The 21,937-nt window shown below is 42.5% G+C and overlaps 2 protein-coding genes across 4 annotated transcripts in view; one reads left to right on the forward strand and one right to left on the reverse strand.

Moving 5' to 3' along the window:
- bmpr1aa (bone morphogenetic protein receptor, type IAa) overlaps positions 1-7,505 on the forward strand; it is a 109,353-nt gene extending 101,848 nt beyond the window's left edge. For all 3 annotated transcript variants that reach the window (XM_007899319.2, XM_007899318.2, XM_007899320.2), the window contains 4 exons: positions 35-332; positions 600-775; positions 1,475-1,605; positions 3,541-7,505. In XM_007899319.2, the coding sequence (XP_007897510.1) occupies positions 35-332; positions 600-775; positions 1,475-1,605; positions 3,541-3,666 (731 nt within the window). In that variant the 3' untranslated portion in view covers positions 3,667-7,505. The remainder of the gene's footprint in view (positions 1-34; positions 333-599; positions 776-1,474; positions 1,606-3,540) is intronic.
- A 65-nt stretch (positions 7,506-7,570) lies between these two features.
- On the reverse strand, positions 7,571-16,522 carry mmrn2a (multimerin 2a). The gene is made up of 6 exons (XM_007899838.2): positions 16,510-16,522; positions 16,106-16,212; positions 15,091-15,171; positions 13,514-13,672; positions 10,251-12,137; positions 7,571-8,194 (listed from the first exon to the last, which is right to left on the reverse strand). Exons 2-6 carry the CDS (start codon positions 16,188-16,190, stop codon positions 7,803-7,805), a joined length of 2,604 nt encoding a protein of 867 aa, XP_007898029.2. The 5' UTR covers positions 16,191-16,212; positions 16,510-16,522; the 3' UTR covers positions 7,571-7,802.
- Positions 16,523-21,937: the final 5,415 nt, after the last annotated feature.

Here is a 21,937-nt window from a genome sequence, read left to right on the forward strand (position 1 = left end):
TTTCACCTATTTCTCTTTCTTTTTAAAAACACAGGTTTCATTGCCGCTGACATTGAAGGTAAAGGCTCATCGACATGGCTGTACCTGATTACAGATTACCATGAGTGCGGTTCACTGTATGACTATGTGAAATGCACCGTGCTTGATACCAAAGCCCTCCTGAAGTTGGCATACTCGGCTGCTAGTGGTCTCTGTCACCTGCATACAGAAATCTACGGAACACAGGGCAAACCCGCCATAGCCCACCGTGACCTGAAGAGCAAAAACATTCTGGTGAAAAAGAACGGAACCTGTTGTATAGCTGACTTAGGCCTAACGGTGAAATTCAACAGGTATTGCTGATTTGCTTCTCAATGCAAACTGTTCTGCAATGCCCCATGTGTTACAGGTCTGACAGTAACTGGTCCATCTCTCCCAAATTGAAATAAATATGTCTGCAATCCGAGAGTCAAATTCCACATTTTCATTAAGAAAAATCAGACAGTAATGTTTCATCTAGACTGCAGATTTGTCAAGAAATTGAAGTGAATTCGGCACAATTCACGAAATCGTTATTAGCTGCGCGTACTAATTACCTCTTATCTCTTATTCCTTCACAGTGACACAAATGAAGTTGATATCCCACTGAACACCCGAGTGGGTACTAAGAGGTACATGGCACCTGAGGTGCTGGATGAGAGTCTGAACAAGAACCATTTCCAGGCCTACTTGATGGCAGATATTTACAGCTTTGGTCTGGTCATATGGGAGATGTCACGTCGTTGTATTACAGGCGGTACGTTAGTACATTTACCTTCACATGAGCTAGGGAGGCACCTTTCTCTGAACAGACAGCTGGAATTGTTGAGTGACTATCCTCCACACATCATTGCTGTGTCCGAGTCACATTGACTGTACATATATTCTGTTGGGGAGGGGTTAAATCACTGCCTTCAATGTGTGACACCTTCCAATCATTCTGAAAGGCTAAATCTGATCAAATCAGTTTAACTTGCCCACAAAAATTTGCTCTGATATAGCAACTTGTATGTTAGGATAACTGCTCAAAGCACTTCAAAGTTGGTGTGAATCACCAAGCATTGTGGAGGAGGTGGGGTTTTAGAATAGAACAATATTCACCAAAGGCACAGTCAGAGAGGTGTTTTTTGACGAGAGCTTTAAAGGTAGAGGAAAAGACCACCACCAGAGGGATTGTGGAAGAGTTCCAGGGTGATCATAGTGATGGAAAGGTAAAAGATGATGGTATGAGAGGTGAGCAGCAGGCTTGCCATAATAGAGATTTGTGTATACACTTTACCTATGAGTTCCCTGTGAAACTTATAGCATTAGGATGCAAATAAATTCATTTGTTGGGTCGCTTCTTGAATTCTTCACAGCCATGTTATATTACTGGAATTTTTTCTCCGAGTATATTAATCCTGCTTATGGTGACTCCACCTCTCTCCTGATATTTACTGTCTCTTTTCCCCTACAGGCATTGTTGAGGAATACCAGTTGCCATATTATGACATGGTGCCAAACGACCCATCATATGAGGACATGAGGGAAGTGACCTGTGTTAAATGTCTCCGTCCAACAGTTTCTAACAGGTGGAACAGTGATGAGGTGAGTCTTGCTCGCCATTGAGCGAGGAGTGTTGTGGTCTTGCAGTGCCTCGGTATAAGAATGTAAAGGATCCTAGATAACAGCTGAAATATATCGCATAGTACTTTTAGTTTAGATTACAAACAAGGTAAAGCTGTGTTATTGGGCTCCCATATTGATAAAACTACGTGAATGGACATTTAGGTTTTGCAGATCAGCAAGAGTAAAATGTGTTTTGTGAGTTTCAGAGAATTTTGGCAAATGGTTTCTGGAACCTTATAATAAAACCTAAGATTTTCGATCATTGGCAGATGTTATGACTTTCCATTCACTATCGTTCATGATTTGTGTCTGCAGACAAACTGCGTTTATAACAGGCCAGCAACAGAAAGTAACTTATTACAGAGTTTGTGGAGCGACTTGGGTGACCATATTAAGGCAATGGGGACGCCTATGGAATGGAACCAGACTCGCATTTTGCCATCTTAAACCTAGTTATGCTACAGGCAGGGCAGAGATTTTGTTCTGTTCGCATCAGGATAAACCAAGCTAGAATGAGATTCCCTCTGTTTGTACTGAGGCCCACCTCAGTGGCCTGTCTGTGTTCAGTTCGCAGTCTGCAGGAAACACCAGGAGGCTCGTTCATGAAGACTGAATTGGTTTGTCAGCTTGAGATGGGAGATCTGCTGTGAAAATATAATTGAAATAAAACAGTTATGCCTCTGCTATACAGTTTATTTCGCCTAAAAACTCTCAGTACCCACATTTACTTGGTAATAACGCAGTTAATGGGATTATTCATGTTGATAATGTCAATTAGTAACTATGTCTGCTTCAATACAACAATTTGCCTTTACATAGAGCAGCATTTTTGGCTCACTTTACAGAAGTGGTGCCGATACCAAGGGTGGGAGAGGAGGGAGGTGGCCACAGACGCAGTCAGACAGATAGGTTTTCAGAGTCTTTTAAAAACAGAGTGAGAGAGGACGCAAAGCAGAAGGATTTAGGGAGATAATTCCAGAGTTTTGAACTACTAACTGGATTACTATCTAGATATGTTACCATACTGTATATAGATTAGCACCTGGGATTGTATTGTATTGATTAGTGATTCAATCGAGAGAGACCTGTGGCCCCTTGGTCTAGTGTATCAACATAACATACCAGATTTCCTCCTTGATCAAAAGTGAGCTAAACAACACCAGCCTTTCGCATCGGTAGGACGCCCAAGGCGCTGAACAGTCGGGGATGAGAACCCGAGCGTGAGTGGGCAGGGAGGTAGGAGGGCGGCTGAAGGCACGGACGAAAAGGAGTGTCTTGAGTCGAGCCTTTAAAGAGGCAAGAGCGTGGGGTGGAGTTCCAAAGGGTGGGGGCAGAGTGGCTGTAAGCCTGGCTGCTGATGGTAGGGTGGGCAGGAGATATCGAGCAGGTCAGAGCTTGTTAAACGGAGGGAGCGGACAGGTTGATAGGGGGGGTCAGCAGGTCAGAGAGGTAGGAGGGGGCAAGACCGTAGAGGGCCTTGAAAGTGAGAACGAGGATTTTGAATTCTATCCTCTGAGGGATGGGGAGCCATTGGAGCCGCGTGAGGGTGGGGTTGGATGGGGGTTCACTGTGCCTGGTGCGGGAGAGGAGTAAAAACAACAATTTACAGTTTCATAGTGCCTTCCACATTAAGTGGATATCTTGAAGCACTTCACAATTTACTAGGAAAGAGGAAGTAAAACAGTAGACAAGTAATCCAGGACTGTTTATAGAGTGACATTTGTAGTACCACTGGGAGCAGAGAGAAGTTTGCTGATACCAAGAGATCTCTCACTTGGGAGGTGGTGAGAATAAAAAATCTGGAGATTAATTACCAAAGTTAATGGTTTTGTTTCAAATTATGGGAATTAATGTTTTGAAATCTATCTTTCACTCAAAGTTCCTCTCATTGCCTCCCTATATTTGTTTTTACAGTGTTTAAGAGCAGTCCTGAAGCTGATGTCAGAATGCTGGGCACACAACCCAGCCTCCCGATTGACTGCATTGAGAGTGAAGAAAACACTTGCCAAAATGGTGGAGTGTCAAGACATCAAGATCTGACCGATTGCTGGAACTGACTCTGTGTGACTCGTAATGGTCCCAAGGAGGGGCAGAGACTTCTGGTGTGTAGTTAGGCATTTGCTCGTCCCAACGCCATTACACACCACAATAGATAGGCTGCTAATGATGACCTTTTGAATTCAGAACTGTTTTGTTGACGGCGTAGTGTGGGAAGCCAGAACCTCTGGTAATGAGTCTCTATATCCGAGCTCCATGATAGACACAATCACATTTAAGAATAACCCTGCATAAATTATTGCTATTGTGGAGTTTCTTAAACTTCCTCAGGATTCCTACGTCTCACTGTTTCCATCGTGCTCTGTCTAAGGGCCACAGTTGAGAAATGATAACTGGCGGGGAACCTCTGCCACGGGAAGTCTGGGACTGGCACCCCACAGCCAGCAGATTGTGCTTTCTGTGAAAGCCTCGATTCTGAATGAATTTTGCAAACACTTTTTTTGAGAGGTTGATGCTCGCTTTCCGCCTGTTACTTTCAAACAGGGCCAGATAAAACCAACCCGCCTTCACCTACCACCGTGAGCCATGAGGATAACAGCAACTTCCCCCATAATGTCTGATATCGACTGGGGCATTCAGCGTTTGCTGCGACACAATTGGTTTGTGCTGGCACTAAGTACGAAAAAAACGGCAACATTTAACCCCTTGAATCCTGAAGATTCTCTGTTCATAAGCTTGTACTGACCATCGCTTTATCAGCCGTAAAGTGATTCATTCTTGCTTCTGGAAACAAAGGCCCTTTTCACTTTTTTTAATGTATTTAATTTTTCCTTTTGTTACCATCCACAGGCATCAGTTAGTGCACTTCCTTTTGCAGGGCTTGAATTGTGGTGCCTGCTTGCTGTCAGTCAAGCGTTGAACACGCTGACAGTATAATATTACCATAAACAGTCAGCATGTCAGCAATCCTGATTTTTTTTCTCTGGGAAAAGGACAAAAACATTTGTCAGACACTTACGTTAATTGTATTCTTTCAAACCTGCACTCAGCAGTAATATTCAATGAGTGACTTTTATCACTGCTGTCAGAAGCTAGCTTTTTTACACTATTTTATATTAAAGACCTATAATATTCGAGCACTCTTGTCAGTCCTCAGTGATGCTGGTCTATGTTTTGGTAATAAGAAGTGCGCTTGCTGTGGGGAAAATCTGCTTTCTTAGTAAATTTCACCACACATGAGAAAGTCTGATGCAAGGGTCAAAGCTGCTGCTCCACTAGTTCCTGGGGAGTTGGGGAGAAAGAGCGCTATATAGCGTAGTAGTGATGGTGCACTACTATATGGTATAGTAGTGATGGTGCACTAGTGATGGTTTACCATCTTTACTTCTACACAAGTGTAAAACACTTGATTCCCAAATGGCACAGGCACACATGCCTGTGAGTTATGAAACACACCGAATTGGTAACTCTTACTTACAATCAATATTGTGCTCTGTGGTCATTGTTTGGTTGGAATACATGGGGTTGAAATTCTGTTCCACCAAGTTATCACCAACTAGAAACAATCTATGTAAAGTATCACTGCCAGGGATTGCAAGCAATTCACCAAAAATAAATAATACTACTAATAATAAACCCGTAGAATAAAGAATAAGTACTGTTAAGATTTTTTCCCCTCACAGAGCTCCATGTCCTTTGTGTATTGGTTGTTGTTTCTGGCCCTTCAGTGGGTGTCGAAAAGCGAGTCTGAATGTCCTGTGACCCAGGAGAAAAGGAGAAGCTGTGAAGGTAGCATGATGTGTTGAATTAAGTTGAAACCATGTAACGTCAACCCTTGTGTATATTCTTTTCTTTTGCAAAAAATATTCATATATCAAATAATTAATCCTTGTTAATAGTTGGTTCTCTCGTTCGTGCCAGGATTCCAACTGCCATGATCTTGTAATATGTTATGTAACAATGTTGAGAGCTTGTGTATTATAGCTGACCTAGTCTTGCAATATTTGTTGTAAATATAACAGCCAAACGTGATGCTTCTCTTTGAGTGGGGAGAGTTAGAGATATATCATATCATGAAAAGGATTATTTTCAATGCACACCATGCACAATAGTGTCAATCATGGGCATCTGGGTTCAAGATTCTCATATTTCACTGACTTCAATGTGAAGTGTGATATTGCGCATCTTGTCCATTGATGCATACTGTTGTGTATTGTATGCTTTTAGTGCATGTAGGCCAAATGTTGTTGGAATATCACATTGGAGAAGGTGAATTTCCAATTTTCTTTCACAAGCATTAAGTCCCACTGTGAGAGAAAATATTAAATAATGTGTTGGCATGCTGTATTTTAATTTATTTTTTTAGTATGTGGTCTGGGCAGTAAATGTCACTTTTTAAGAAAGCTCTGTTGGTTTAGGATTGCTTTTATCATTCAGATTTGCTGCGGTAAGACACTCAAGTATTTCCAATTACTGTGGAATAATGAGCGGATTAATGCAGTCCTCAATTAGCTTTGGGGCAACCATGCAGTGTAGATATTTTCCCTACCCCATGTTATGAAGTAGTCAAGTCTATCTTCAACAACCTCTCAGGAGAACTGGGCCAAAGAGGCCTTTATATAATGGTGGCCTCTGAATAAGGGTTTGTTACATACTGACGTCCTCCTGACGTGAAAGGCGCTATACAAATGTAACTTGTTGGTTGTTAACACGGGATGGTTGCTTGAACAGGTTTGACTGTATAATGTATACAGGTCATCATTTTGACTTGCCTTCGTTCTTAAACCATTTGCCAGCATCATGTTGCAGAGGGTTGAGCTCAAAGGTAAACAGACATTTGATACAGAAGAGCAACATATGATAAGCAAAAATGTAGGAAAGTGATCTGTATTTTTTGACTGTGCAAAAGGACTTGTAATGTTTCTCTGTATATAAGAAGGGGGAGGCCCTGTATATATTATAAAGGATACAGTACTCTTGCCTTTCAAAGAAAATCATGTGAGCCAGAGGGATTTGTTTGAAAATGTTTTGTATAATTGTGCCTTTTTTGTCACAGCAGCCTACCTTTGTTTTATTTAAAGGGGGAGTGAGGGGAGCATGGGGATCTGCTAACTGCAGACCAGCATCAATCACCCTGCCCAATGTGTCAGTGTAGAGTAGACAGAAAAATGTACAAATCGATTATAGAATCATTTAGTTAGCATATTTGTACATAGCAAATGGACAGACAACAGAGGGTTACAGCAGAAACGTTACTTTACTCTAATGCTTATGTCATGTAAGAAAAACAAAATGATTACCTTCAAATGTAATGATTTATAAACCTATTTTGTACAGCATCTGCTAAAAGGTGCCTTATTAAGTTTACCACAGGTTGCTTTGCAAGAAGTACATTGTGTACACAGATTATGTCCTGTATCTGACTTTTAAGTAAATAACATTATTTTAGTACACAAATGCTCTGTCAGCTGTGCTATTTGTTTCCTCATTTGTTCTCTGTGTTTATACAGTGCCAACTGCTGCAGAGTGTTGGGTTCAAACGATTTTCACATCATACATAATATTTACTGATAATATGTATCACAATTCATACAGACTCAAAACATTAGTCCATAATGTATCATGTCCGTTAATTCAATTTGGTAAATTTTAAGTACAAATACACAATATTCAAAGTCGAGAGATTTACGAACCAAAGTAATATTTTAAAAACATTATATGTATATCAACATCTATATGATAATTTTCCATACATATCTGATCTTCCATTCCCTCCTTACTAAGCACAAAGTTCAGAGCTGGCTGGTTTACTAGTTTTTGTAGTACTGAACTCCAAATAATAATCCTTGCATTTGATATAACTACTTATCATGTCTTCGAGACGTCGCAAAGTGCTTCACAGAATGTAATGTAAAGTGAATTGACTATATATTTTGTGGTGAAAGCAGCAGCCAATTGTGTACAGCAGTCCCACGTGAATTGAGTGATCAAATTAATACATAAGACAGTGAGTGGCCACCATATGTACAAGCTCTCGGGTAGGAGTTTCCTTTTACAATGCTATAACTTGTAGTGAGAGCTATTTCCAGCAAAAGATCAGGTCCTGAAGGGAACGGCGAAGATGGTGAACCTGTTAATATATTTTGTTGGAAGTGTTTGTACTTTTCAGAACAAAAGCCTTAAAATGTCTTGAATAACAAAAATCCACCAAACGTTGTCTCAGGCGGATTCCGCAGTATTGCAGCCCCCTCTTTCACCTCTAACCACACTAGCTGGCCTTTATGGAGCTTCAGGATGGCATAGCCTCCAGTTGAGCTGACGTTGTGGTGTTTCTTTCTACTGTTTTGTACCGTGACTGTGTGGTTGCCATCAACCATCAGGGAAACCAGACCCGGGCCGGGAGCGAACTCCACAGTCAGAGCGAACACGTAGACGCCCGCTTGTGGAGCCCTGAAGTGACCGTCCTTCGGCAAGTACCCGTCTCCGTAGTTCAGGAAGATCTGGTCAAACTTCAAAATCCCGTTTATTTCTGAACTGTTGGAAAGTCCTACGAAGAATGCAGCTGGGGATTCTAAAGAATAAGAAATAAAATTAGAACCAAGAGGTTTAATTAGGAATTGCATATATGAGGGAAACAAAATCCCCATTAGATTATATCCCTTGTTCGCCTAGTGAGTAAAGGCATCACCAAACACTGATATAGACCAGAAAGGTTTGAATCAGGTCTGTGCTGAGTTAGCTGCCTCTGGGGTAGGGAGAGGGAGGAATAATACAGGGTTTCCCCTATTGTTATCCAGAGACCCTGGTAGAAAAGTCTTATGTTTGGTGAGCATAGGATGAGACTCAGCTGTCATACACCCATGTACTGAGCAGTTTGCCAATGGGCACTGTCTAGGCTCACCCATAAAGATTGGTCAGCTGGATGAAGTTGTGGAGGGTGGTTAGAACCCATGTAACTACACCATAATACTAGTCAGGGTCATGTGGTGAGAAATGTGCCNAAAAAAATTCATCCCACAATCATCAGTAAACACCAACACATCAACTGAAATAGCAGCTGAGGAACGAAGCAACATGAGTCGCGTTTCTTCTGGTTGCAGTTGCTTGTATTTGTGGAGTTCTGTAGCTCAGTGGTTAGAGCACTCGCCTCGCAAGCGAGAGACGTGGGTTTGATTCCAGGCACGGCAAAATGTTGGGCAAGTTTCCTTATTCCACAAGTCTCTATTTACCTAGCTGTAAGTGGGAACCCGGTTGTTAGTCGATTGGCAGATCGCTTTTCCAAGGGTCTGTTCCACCACCAATTAAGTGGGTAAGTGTTGTCAATGATGAATACGTGTAGGTACTGCTGACCTCAGAGAAATTACCTTTTAAAATATTTGCATTTCCAAGAATCTTCCATGAACTAATCAAAAATATACAGCACTGGAGGCCATTTGCCCTCAATGTCTATGGTGGCTCTTTTAAAGAACAATCCTTTCAGTCCCATTTACCAGCTTTCCCCATGAAGCTAAATAAATCCTATTTGGTCAGGAAAGTCCTGGTGTCTTGCAATAATCAGATGGCATCTCTAACAGTGGCAGCATTCCATAAGTACAACACTAATATGATCTTAAATTATGAGGTCGAGTCCCCGATGTGGAGCTCGAAGCCCCCAACCCACAACCTCGTGACCCAGAGGATTCCTCTAGTAGATAAGTCTCCAATTGCTACTGACAATTTTACTTCTTTTAACACTGCCAATTGGACAAAGAAGTGCAGGCAAATGAAAGAAATTGAAGACTTGTCTGACGGGATCCTCAAAGCTGAAATAGAAAAATAATAATTCTCGCAGCACCTTATCACGTCATTCAATATCTCAAAACACTTCACAGGATTTACTGTAAAATGTACGTCAGGGTTTCCACATGTCAGACACCTGGCTGACCAAAATATTTTTCCACACAGCAATGTTTCATAATCAGGTCTGAATGGATGATTTTTTCACCTGGGGATTTGTTGGCCCAGGTGCGAGAATTATTATTGTTCAAATCCAAGAATTATTAGTTTTCAACTTCAGCTTTGAGGAGAAAGTTCCTTCTCTTTCAAATAGTGCTGTGAGATTTTTAACATTCACCTGAACAGACAGGACCTCTGCCTCATCCAAAGGAATGGCACCTCCTAACAATGCAATGCTTCCCCAACCCAAAGTCCTTGTATTAGCACAGTACAGTCAAACCTAGAGAGACCTGCTTGCCTCATTCTTGGCTCCCAAGTCTTGGATGAGATCAGCTAATTATAGATTTGGTGTTTAACCTTGAGCCTCTGTTGTCTATTGATCAATAGGTCATTGATTGTGATTTACCTGCTTACAGACATATTGGGGAAATAATGGGGAATGCCATTGGGAGAGATATTAGAGAAAGAATTGGGAATATTGTTGGGATAAATATCTTCAGTGGAGCTAGCACCAGAATGGCCAAATGGCTGCTTCCTGTGCTGTAGACTTTCTACCGAATGCACATAGAGATAACAAAAGTACTTATAGTTCTGGGTCATAGCTGTATGGATCTTGTAACATACAGATTGCATGACAACCAATCTATGTATTTATATCCATAGCTTTTCATAACAGGTTAGAAGCATCTTACCCTGTGCAAATGAGGAGTGGTTTCTGTTGTCAGAAGCAATTGAAGGGCTTCCACGGACCTGCAGCTGTTTGCCTCGATGCTGGCTTTGCTCTTGGAGCTGTTTCTGTAATTTTCTCCATTTCTTTGAGCTAAAGCCACTTCGCCCATTATTGAACGTCCCATTGGAAAGTGTTTCCATAAAGCCAGACAGATTCTGGAACGCAGAGAGAGCGCCTTTCAGAGATGACATGTCTGATTTTAGATTCTCCACAGACTTTGTGAAGAGTTCTCTCCCATCTTCTAGGCTACAGTTACAACAAGCTTCGTCATTACTGCATTGGGATTCCAGTTTATTCACTTTCAAACTCAACATCTCAAAGTCTTTTTTGATAGTTGATATGCTTAATTCATATTTGTTTAAATGGTGCACCTTTTCTTCCAGTGCCTCGTGATTTGGTTCCATGTGTTCTCTGCCGTCTATATCTGATGATCTCTCCTTCACAAAGTTTTCTTGCTTTTCAGGTTGAATGAATTCACTGACGTCACCAGTCGACCTTCTAACCTCGAGGAGCTTTAGCCTCTCGTCAATGGTTTGCAACATCATTTTATGAACGGACAGTCTGTCCTCCGTTTCGTTGAGGATTTCGTACATGTCATTGATGGAGAGTTTCAGAAACTCTGGTGCATCGTCGGCTGTGATTTCCAATATGTCCTCTCCCACCAAACTCTCCAGAATGACCATGTGACGAAAAGTGTCTTCCAAAAGAGAATTAAAAGAACTATTGAGGTATTTGACATGCTTGACCATAATGGCCTCCATTTTTTTCAAGTGGCTAATCTCTCTGCCAAATACGGTGGAATGATTCTTGAGTATTGCAATGTCTTGCACAACGGCTTGAATTTCCTCTTCCTGTAGGAGCTGGAAATCCTGCATTTGTTGCCGGATTTGCTGCAAAGCTACGTACAAGTCCTGAACAGAATCATTCATATTGTTTCTTAGGTCCAACTCTTGCCGTTTAGTGGCATCAAGATCCAACTGCATCTTGTCCAAAAGATAACTGGTGTTTCTCAGGTCATCAGTAACTGTAACGCTTCTGTGAAACTGGTGACTTAGGTCTTTTACTTTATTTTCAAGATTTTGAAGAAGGTCTTCATTAATTGAAGACTGATGGGAAAAGGAAGTATTCAATCCCAAGAGGTTCTCAGTTAACCCTGCCCTGGTCTCGTTCAGTTTTTGGTTCACTTTTCTCCGCAAGCCATCCACAATTTTCGCATACCTTGCTTCCTGGGCCCTCAGGTTTTGTTGCATATCCACCATCTGTTTTGATGAGAGACCACACATTCCATTTAAGTATGTAAGGTTCCTTGAATGAACTTCCACCATTCTACTGAGCTCGTCGAAGTTGTGTTTCGAGATTGTTTTATCCGAGCTGACCTCTTCAGAGCTGCACGAAGGACACAGTTTTGGGTCATAGCCATTTGCCAAGCTTTGATTCAACTCATTTAGCTGGGCTTGCTGTCTCTCTACGCTACCCATGACATTATTCAGAAGTTGAGTATTCATCTCTATCCCACTTTTGATCATGGTTAGGTTGATGTGATTAGCAGCCTGTTGAGCATTCATTTCTTCCTGTTGGTCACTCATCATGGCCTCAAGTTTCTTCAGTTTCTCGCTATTCTCCTCAATCTTTGACTGGAACTTTTGGTTGTAATCTTCCATTTCCCTTTGAGACACCCGCTGCTTCTCGTCAATGTTCTTCCTGTTGACCTCCATGTCTTGTGACAGGTTGTGGACCATGGCGGAGAGGTCCTGCAGGCTTTTATTGAAACTTTCCCACAAGGTGTGAAAGTGCTGCCTGAGGAAGTTTTCAACATGAGGCTTTAACACATTCTGAAGCTCTGAAAGTTCTGTAAAATCAAAAGCACTGGGTGGTACAGACAGTTCGAGTTGGCCCACCGACGGAACCTCCACAAGAAGAGTTTATTTAAAAAACAACGAATTACAAGAACCAAGTACTATAGTTTTACAATAAAGGGGTCGATTGAAAGTCAGGACTTCAGGTCTTTGCAAGTCCTGCATGTGTCAGGAAGTGCTGGATAGACATTTTAATTTATTGGATTAAATTATCTAAATTAGGGTCTATTTATGCTGGGCTGATAAATGATAGTCTGCCCCACTACAACACAGGGGCTGGTTTAATAGACCCTCATTCCAGTGAGGTCCACATCTCGCCAGCAGTTTCTGAGACACGAGAGGCGGGGAGGAACTTTTGCACTTTCATACTATTCACAGGAGGCCAGTCAGCACTGACTCGGAGCTGGATGTGTATAGGTACACAATGTCCACAAGGTCCTTTTACCTTTATTTTACACAGTGCACTGACAAACAACAACTCAAACATGTGGAAGAATGATGATAATTGTATTTAGAAGTACTTAATTATACTTAGTACAAGTGTTTAACTGTATGTAGTTAAACTGCTGATGTCCAGGGGATCGCTTTGTGTGAGCGCTATCATTTCCATGACAAATTTTTGCGTGTAACATTGCTCTGTAACATGGATGAAGTGAGGAGGCGCAATGCATCTCTGACAGCTTGTTTTCAACCTCTCCGTAGTCTCATATCGCTGTCTTGTAGCAGGGGGGTAACAGGACTTCGTGGACACTGTATCTTGGTTCATATGCTCTCACTGTATATGTAAATATTTTCACATGTCAAACTTTCACAGATGGCCGTTTATTCATCTTTTCACATGGGCAAATTTTGGCGGATAGCAACCCAAGTTGAATAAAAATTGGGTCAGGACACAATTCTAAAAAAAAACGTACCTGTGAGTGCCAGAAACTCAAATTATTATCTCTGTATCCCAAAATATTATTTTCTAAAACAAAATTATCTAATTTGAATTTGACTGAATCAACACTTTTTGTTTCCACTGTCTCGCTAGGGAATCTGTTCCACAGATTGAGAGAGTAATAGGACCCAACTCCAGCTGGACCCAATTACACTGTGTTTATAAATATACTTCTGTTTATCGAAGGTCCGCAGATACAAGACTAATCTACAGAAACATTATTACACTGGGTCCTGTTACTCTCTTTAACAAAATAGATTTTGTTTTGAAAACTGCTGATTAAATTGTTACAGTACAATAAATAACCTGTAACAATTCTGCACTTGGAGACTCCATTTCTCAGCTCCCTTAAGGCAAACCGTAAAGAAGAAATTAAATACGTATTGGGAACATAAATGCAATTCACTCACTCTCTCTCTTTCGCCCTACCTGTAATGTTTCCATTCTTATCAGTCATTTTTCCTTCCAAGTTTTGCAGGATTTTCTGAATGTCCTGGATGGAGGCAGTGGCATCGGAAATGTCGTTCTGTAAATGGTGCAGCCACGATTCCTGATCCTGCACCTTGTCAAGGATCTTACTGGACTCTTCTGCAGCACAAACAGAATGTGATAGTTGTTAGATGCACCACCGCCCCTTACACCCCGTGCCAAAAAAACACAAACCCCCCATCCTCCATGTCATGAATCAACAAAAAACATGTAACACGCACCCCCCACCCCACCACCCGCTTTATGTCTCGAGCCAAAAAAACACGAAACACCCCCACCCCCCCTCCCCTTACGCCCGGAACCAAAATCTTTGGACCCGAGCTGGGAGTTGGGGTCAGGAGGGATGGAGGGCAGGGGGTGGGAGACTGGCCGAAGGCACGCTTAAAGAGGAAGGTCTTTTGACGGGACTTGAAGCAGTCAAGAGAGGGGGCGAGGCGGAGGGATTGCGGGATAGAGTTCCAGAGTGAGGGGGCAGAGATACTGCATGCCTGACTGCCGATGGTGGGGCAGGAAGTGCAGGGGCAGCTGAAGCAGGCCAGGGTCTGCCAAGCGGAAGGAGCCGACGCTGATATGGGGTTAGGAGGTCGGAGAGGTAGTGGGGAGTAAGCAGGGAGTTAGTGTAATACTCCAGCGACCAAAAGCCGCCCTGTTGGCGAGACACTCACTCACTCTCACTGGGCTCCTGCCAGCTCTCTGCTGCACGGAAATACCTTTGTTTGGAACAAAGTGATCTGACGTCACAGGTCCTTGTTTTTGTAGCCCGTTTATAGAATAGTTTTTCCTCTTTATTATTGGACAGCCAACATAAGTGGGCTGCTGCTATCTCGGCTGCTGTGGGCCATTGCTCACAACATGCAGTCTGGTATCATTCAGTGATACCAGGGCTTAAAGGGATAAATTGTGAGGACAGGTTGCATAAACTTGGTCTCTATTCCCTTGAGTCTAGAAGGTTGAGGGGTGACCTGATTGAGATTTTTAAAATAATAAATGGAATCGATAGGAAAAATACAGAGAAACTATTTCTGCTGGGAAGGGGAAATCCAGAACAATGGAGCATAACTTTAAAATTAGAGCCAGGCCATTTAGGAGTGAAATTAGGAGGCAGTTTTCCACCAAAAAGATAGTGGAAATCTGGAACTGTCTTCCCCCAAAAGACTCTGGATGCTGGATCAATTCACATTTTCACACTGAAGTGGATAGATATGTGTTAGGTCAGAGTACTAAAGGATACGGGGCAAGGACTGGTAATTGGACTTGAGGTACAGATCAGCTATGATTTTATAGAATGATGGAACAGGCTCAAGGGGCTGAATGGCCTATTCCTGTTCCTATGTTTCTATGTCCTCCCAATGTGAAAGGCACTATACAAATGTAATTTGTTGTTGTGTTGATGTAGGGTTTGAATTCACACACCTTCTGACCTTTACCGATTGAGTCAGGCTGACACAACCAAAGACACATATTCCATCACTAAAATCCAGTCCAGGTTTCTTCTAAATGAAATGCAAGCTACTTACCGAGGTTTAAGATCTCTTCAGCCATTTCAATGCTCCTGTTACTGTGCTTCACGGAGCTTGATGTGGTCATCTCAGCAGGAACTGTGAGAAACAGGAGTTCCTAGAGGTCATATAATAATATAATAATAATCCTTGCATTTTGATATAGCGCCTGATCGAGACATCTCAAAACGCCTCCCAGGAATATTCTGGAAAGTGTAGTAACTGTATTTTGTGAGCAAACACGTTCCCAGGCTTGCACAGGGATCATTGATTCCCATTTGGTGGTTCCAGGCTCTAGCGAACCACTGCCTCTGCCTAACTATTCCTGTACTTAACATACTTCGCACCAGCCTTGCTACACCTGCTCACAACTGCTGTGAACTTCAGACGACAAATATTCCAGCCTTCAAGAGTGTCTCCAGAACCTATTGCTTGTTCTGATCACTCGCATCTTGGCTCCAATCACTTGCACGTTCCTTTCGGTAACTCACAGAGACTCTCAGCATCTTCTATGATGGTGAGAGCAAAAGCTTTATAATAATAATAACCCTTGCATTTGTTATCACGTCGTAAAAATGTCTCAAAGCGCTTCACTGAATATACTGTAAAGTGGATTGACTGTGTATTATGTGGGCAAAGCACGGCAGACAATTGCACACAGCAGTATCCAACAAGACCAGTTGTGAAATGAATGACAAAGGGATTATTATTTTAAGGTATTATTACCTCCGCAAAGCGACCCATCAATCGACTAACACCCGGGTTCCTATTTACTGCTAGGTAAACAGAGGAGTGTGGAATAAGGAAACTTGCCTAAGGTTTTGCCCCGCCCAGGAATCAAACACGGGTCCTCTCACTTGCGAGGCGAGCGCGCTAATCACTATGCTACAGGACTCCACACTACTTCAGCCATGGCACATGTCTTCCTCCTGTGCCCCAATCTAACACTTTGTGTCTGTGACTGACACTTGCCATTGAATTTTGTTTCACTGAGTAAGAAGAGGTATCAATTTGGCAACAAGCTCGTACCCACCCTTCTGCTCGCAGTTGTGTCCTGTGAGTCCAAGACAACATCTCCACTCCAAGGATGTCACCAGCATCTGCTTCATCTTGTACATGGGCCTGAGAGCCAGCTGGTACCTGCAATGTGAGGTCCTCTGTTACACAATCACACAAAGTTACAACAGAAGCAACTTATTTTGCCCACCAGCTGCTGTTCTTCTCCACTTCGAGACACAATCTGCTCCCAATACTGCTCGCTCCTTACATGAAGACCCACGTGAGGATCTTGAAATTGAGACACTGTCTTTCTCTTTTCTCCCATGACACAATCTCTCCCCTTTCTCTCTCCCAGTAAGTGCTAGCTGCTGCCAACACCTCCACCACTACATGGCTCCATTGATCAGCACAGTTGGTAAAGGACAATGGCTTACTTACACTACACTCCAGCAGTCAGTTCCTGCAGGGCTCCTGTGACCTTTCAACAAACCGTTGCATCCCACAGAACACTGCAGTTGTAGTTGGACCTGATTTCACAAACGGGCACCAATTCCTGGAACAAGACACAAAAGGAAGCTCGGAATCAATCCAGGAAGATTGTTTTTGGTCAGCTGGCTTTCTGACGCATGCAGAGAGCAATGCCCGTGCTTCAGAATATCCAGAGCAAAAGAGACTTAACGCAGAACATCTCAAAGGATTCAAAAAGTGTCTGTGAAATGTAGTGACTGTATATTTGTAGACAAACACGACAGGCAATTTGTTCTTGGCAAAGTCCCACAAACAACCAGGACCATTTTTCTTTTAATTTGGGGGAATATAGGCCAAGACACCTTCTCTTTTCGAATAGTGCCACTGGATCTTTAACGTCCGCCTGAACAGGCAGATTACTGCACTGGGATGTTAGTTTGGACTGTGAACTAGGCAAATGATCTTTGATAACGATTGATCCCTATAAGTACTTTCTTCACCAGGTTCCACAAGTTTGGAGAATTACACCTCATCTTATCCTCTATGATGATCATTTGGTCCTTTAATCTAAGAATTTGTCAATATTCTGCACCATTTTTATATTCCATTGCTCTCCTATTTTTTAAGAATCGACCAAATCCAGCTTCCAAATTGGAACTGAATTAAAAAATTGTCCACAATTCTGCGGAACCTTAAATTTTAAAGCCAAAAGGACTTGCAGGTGATGGCGAGATTTTAGTGTGGATTAAAAAGGACTTTCTGTGAGAACAGCTTCGTCGCTGTTCCGGGTTTGGCCATTAGAGGGTGGTCCAATTCTCTGTGATGAACCAGATAAAGTTGACATTTTGGTGGCAGGAATGGATCAGCATTTTAGGATTGGAAACTGCTCGGCTGAGAGAAAATAAAAATCAGCCAGGAATCACATAGTCTAAGCTGATACTCCAATGCAGCACTGAGGGGTTGTTGCATTGTTGGAGGTGCCGTCCTTTGGATGAGACGATAAATACTCTCTTGCCTGTTCAAGTGGACGTGAAACATCCCATGGCGCTGTTCAAAAAGAGAAGGGAGTTTCTCCCTTCCTGGTGTCCTAGCCTCTAAATAAAATTGGTCACTCACTCCATGGCAGTTTGTGGGGCACTGCTGTGCGCGACTGGCTGCCGTGTTTTTCCCACAAAATACAGTCAATCCACTTTACTGTATATTCTGTGAAGCTCTTTGAGACGTCTCAACATGATTATGGCTCTATATCAAATGCAAGTATTATTATTATTTAAATCCCACCTTAAGACCTACCTCTTTGACTGCGCCTATCGTCACCTCCCGCTCCCCCTCGCTCAGGATCCAACCCTGTTACTGTACAGCACTCCGAGAAGCTATCGTGAAGGGCGCTGTGCAAATGCAAGTTGTATGCACTTTTGTTTTCTCCACTGTTTCCTATTTTGCCATTTTTAGATGCTTTTTCCTTAGATTCAATTTTATCCTCACCTCCTCATTCACTCATGGCATCTCATTATAATCATTGCATATGATATGTGGCGACAGATAATTATCTGTCATGAAAATGATGGCACTCACACTGATCCTCTGGACATCTGAATGCAGTTAAACACTTGTACTGAATACAATTAAGAACTTCTAAATACAATTATCATCATTCTTCCACATTTCAGATGTTGGTCAGTACAGTGTAGAAAAAACACATGCGGGTAACCGGACTTTGTGTACACCCTGAACATATTACAGGGCGAAACCTTGGGCAAGTTTCCTTACTCCACACGCCTAATAATAATCCCTCCAAAAACCAAAAACAATAATAAATTGGTCATTTTCAATCTACGACTGTTTGTGGGACATTGCTGTGCGCAATTGGCTGCCGCGTTCGCCCATAAATATACAGTCAATTCACTTTACAGTGTGTTCTGTGAAGTGCTTTGGGACGTCCTCCCGACGTGAAAAGCGCTATATCAAATGCAAGTATTATTATTATTATTATTAGCAGATGAGCACACATTACAAAGATTCTGTTCCAATCCCACCTCTGACTCCTCTTTGCCAATAATATCTGAGAACAATTGAAATCCCCCATAATCATAGCTATTATTCTTGCTTACCTTATTTATTTGCCTATATATTTCTTCGTCTGTTTATTTACCATCGGCTCCTCATAGAGTGACTAATCGTTTCTTATCTTTTATCTCTATCCAAATGGGTTCTGTCTATGCCACTTCCTTATTCATGTCACTTCCATTCAATGCTACAATGGTTTCTTATCAACACTACCACCTCGCCCTCTTTCCCTCTCTCTCTTTTCTACACATCTGATAAGGAAACTCCGAGGCTTGGGGCGACAGCTGCTGGAAGGCATAACATGGAGTCCGAACACACACACGTTCGTACATCCAGCACCTGGAATCCACCTTGATTGGTTTGCAGAGATTGACTGCTTAAACTCCGAATCTCCAATTGGGGGAACCATGGACACGAAGATGGTTAATGCTCTCACGCACTTCAGGCTGAGATGCGTTTCCCACTGGGAAACTCGCAGGGAGTTCCTGGTACTTATCATCCACCTGGTCAGGGCTCAAGCTCTCGCTTGTCGGATGTAGAACGACAAACTAATGACTATCCTCCTGGGGGAGAGCTAAGCCGGGTGTTTTTGGAGCTGAATGTCAAAATCAAGCACTCTGTGACGGTCTCAGGTGCTCGGTTCCTGAGCCAGGCGGGTCTGCAGTATTCCTGCGGTACACTGCTTCCAGTACACTGCTGATAACAGCATAACCAGCCTGGCTTATTGGCAGTACTTGGAAGGGCAGACCAGTCACTGGTGGCGAGGAGTCATGCCATTCAGCTCCTGTTAATCCTGCAAGCCAAAGCCCTAACGTGTAGGGGTGGTCCTAGCTGGACAAGCAGAAGGAAACCTTCCTAGATACCGATATCAATGACAAGCTATGTGCTTTTAGCTGATTAGACTCCAGCAGTTACCCCAAAGCACATTCTGGGGTCCCCAAGTCTAGAGTCTTGCCAATATGTGCCTAATATTTTCCAGAATTAGGTAAGCACTAAGGAGAGAGTGCGCATTTCATTGCAACAATCTATCTCTTGAAGTTCCATGTGTTGGTGGGATGCATGGAATTCTCAGTTTGGTTTGGAGACTCTTAAGCACGGTGATGGTCACCTGGTTGACCAAGAATAAATTAGTTTCAGTAATAAACCTACTGTAGTAATCAGAAATCACTTAATTGTTGTAACAGTAAGATAAATAATCAGGATTTTAAAAAGCATTTGATACAAGCCCTACAAAGTTAAAATGTTTCAAAGTGTATTGATTGTTTTGCTGCAGGTAGACACAGTAACCAGTTTGTGCAAACAGTCAGGAGGGGAATAAAAATACTCTCACTTGTGATATCGTGCTTTAGCACGTTGTCAAAACGTTTAGTGAGCTTGCCTCGCAAGCGAGAGGACCCGGGTTCAATTACCTGGGCAGGGTGAAAACTTAGATAAGTTTCCTTACTCCACAAGCCTCTGTGTACCTAGCAGTAAGTTGGAAGGCAATTGTTAGTCGAATGGAGGATCACTTTCCGGGGGTAATAATTCCTTCAAAACATTGACTGTTTGTAGGACACTGCTGTGCACAATTGGCTGCTGCATTTCACTCACAAAATCCACTTTACAATATATTTTGTGAAGCGCTTTGAGACATCTCAGCGATGTGATAAGGCGTTATATTAAAATGCAAGGATTATTATGATTAAATGTCTGAAAGTACGTACAGTACAATTTACATTTATATTATATACTAGAAAGTGTGGTGACTCTGCATTTGTAGGTGAACCAATGAGCAATTTATATGAAGAATTATTAGCCAGGACAATAGGAGAAGCTCCCCTAGCACTTTGAGGCTTGAACACACAGGTTTCTATGCCAGAGGCCAGAGTTGAAATAAAATTGAAATAAAGTTTACAAAATGGCTTGTGTTCTGAATGTATTCTCTCATTCCTTCGTTCTGTGTTGTTTTTCTCTCTATCTCCACCCTCTTCTCTGTATTCCCTCTCTGCTCTCTAGTTCCCCCTCTCTCCAGTCACCATAGCTGTTCATGCACATTTTCAATAATGTGTCATCATCTGCAAGTCTGGCGCTTTGAAAGTTTGACTCTCAAAGGGGCAATACTACTAATAATTAATAACAGTTTTATTTGATACAGCGCCTTTTACGTGGAGAGGTACTCATAGCGCTTCAGAGGATTTTACTGTAAAGTGTAGTGACTCTATTTTGTGGACAAACCTTGACAAGCATTAACTCAGTGTCAAACGAAGGCAAGAGTCACTATTCAACAATTCCAAATTTAAATACTAGGCCAAGCACCTTATTCACAGTACAATCACATTAAGATTACACTATACAGCGCTAAACAGCCTACAATGTGCTGAAAACAATAACCTGGGGCCAGCTTGTCTTTCTCATCGCACCCTCAGTTTATAATAATAATCCTTCCATTTGATATAGCTCCTTATCATGTCATTGAGACATCTCAAAGTTCTTCACAGAATATTCTGTAAAGTGAATTGTCCTGTGTATTTTGTGGACAAAACGTGCAGCCAATTGTACACTGCAGCGTTCAGCAAGCAGTTAAGTGACCATTTTTTTAAAAAGGTGTTATTACACCCAGAAAGCAATCCTCCAATCGACTGATAAGGAACTGCTTACTTCTAGGTAAACAGAGGTGTGTGGAGTAAAACTTGCCAAAGAAAACTTGCCAAAGGTTTTGCCTCGCCAATTTCAAAGATTAAGATAAAGAAAATCTCAGTGAGTCTCAAGAGGATGTTTGTTCACTTACCTGTTGTCTCGTGAGGGTATGGAGGGCCGTGTGATGCCAGCCAGCGTGGTCAGTCTCCGAGATGAATCGGACTTGGTGGTCCGGATATAGGAAAATGGCTTGTTGGTGCCTTGGACCAGCTCGTACCCCCACCCGTCCACCTCCGTGCTGACACGTCCCCCCACATTCCCTGGCCTTTTAGCACGACTGTCCCCGAGTCTCTCACGATGCCCATCCCCTTCAGACCCGCGTCCCAACAAACCGTCCCGGCTCTCGTCCTCGCCTTCAGCACGCCGCCAATTGTCTTCCAATAGGACCGTGCCCAGCAGCAGCAAGAACACAACTAATCGAAACATTGTTGTACCTCAGCTGATTTCTAATATCAACTCAGATTTAGTCTGAGCCTGAGCTGAGTTCCTTCAGGTCACCTCTTTAATGTTGCCTCTTCTGTGAAAATGCTGGAACAAAGAAAGGAAAAAGCTTCCCTGTCCCCCCCCAAGTTATGTGGAAATATGTCAAACAGCGGGAAGCGAAGTGATCCAGGGAAGGTCTGTTGAAAGCGTACAATGGACCACAAGGAAACAG

Source organism: Callorhinchus milii, unplaced genomic scaffold (assembly GCF_018977255.1).
Source record: "Callorhinchus milii isolate IMCB2004 unplaced genomic scaffold, IMCB_Cmil_1.0 Scaffold7, whole genome shotgun sequence".
Lineage (NCBI taxonomy): Eukaryota > Metazoa > Chordata > Chondrichthyes > Chimaeriformes > Callorhinchidae > Callorhinchus > Callorhinchus milii.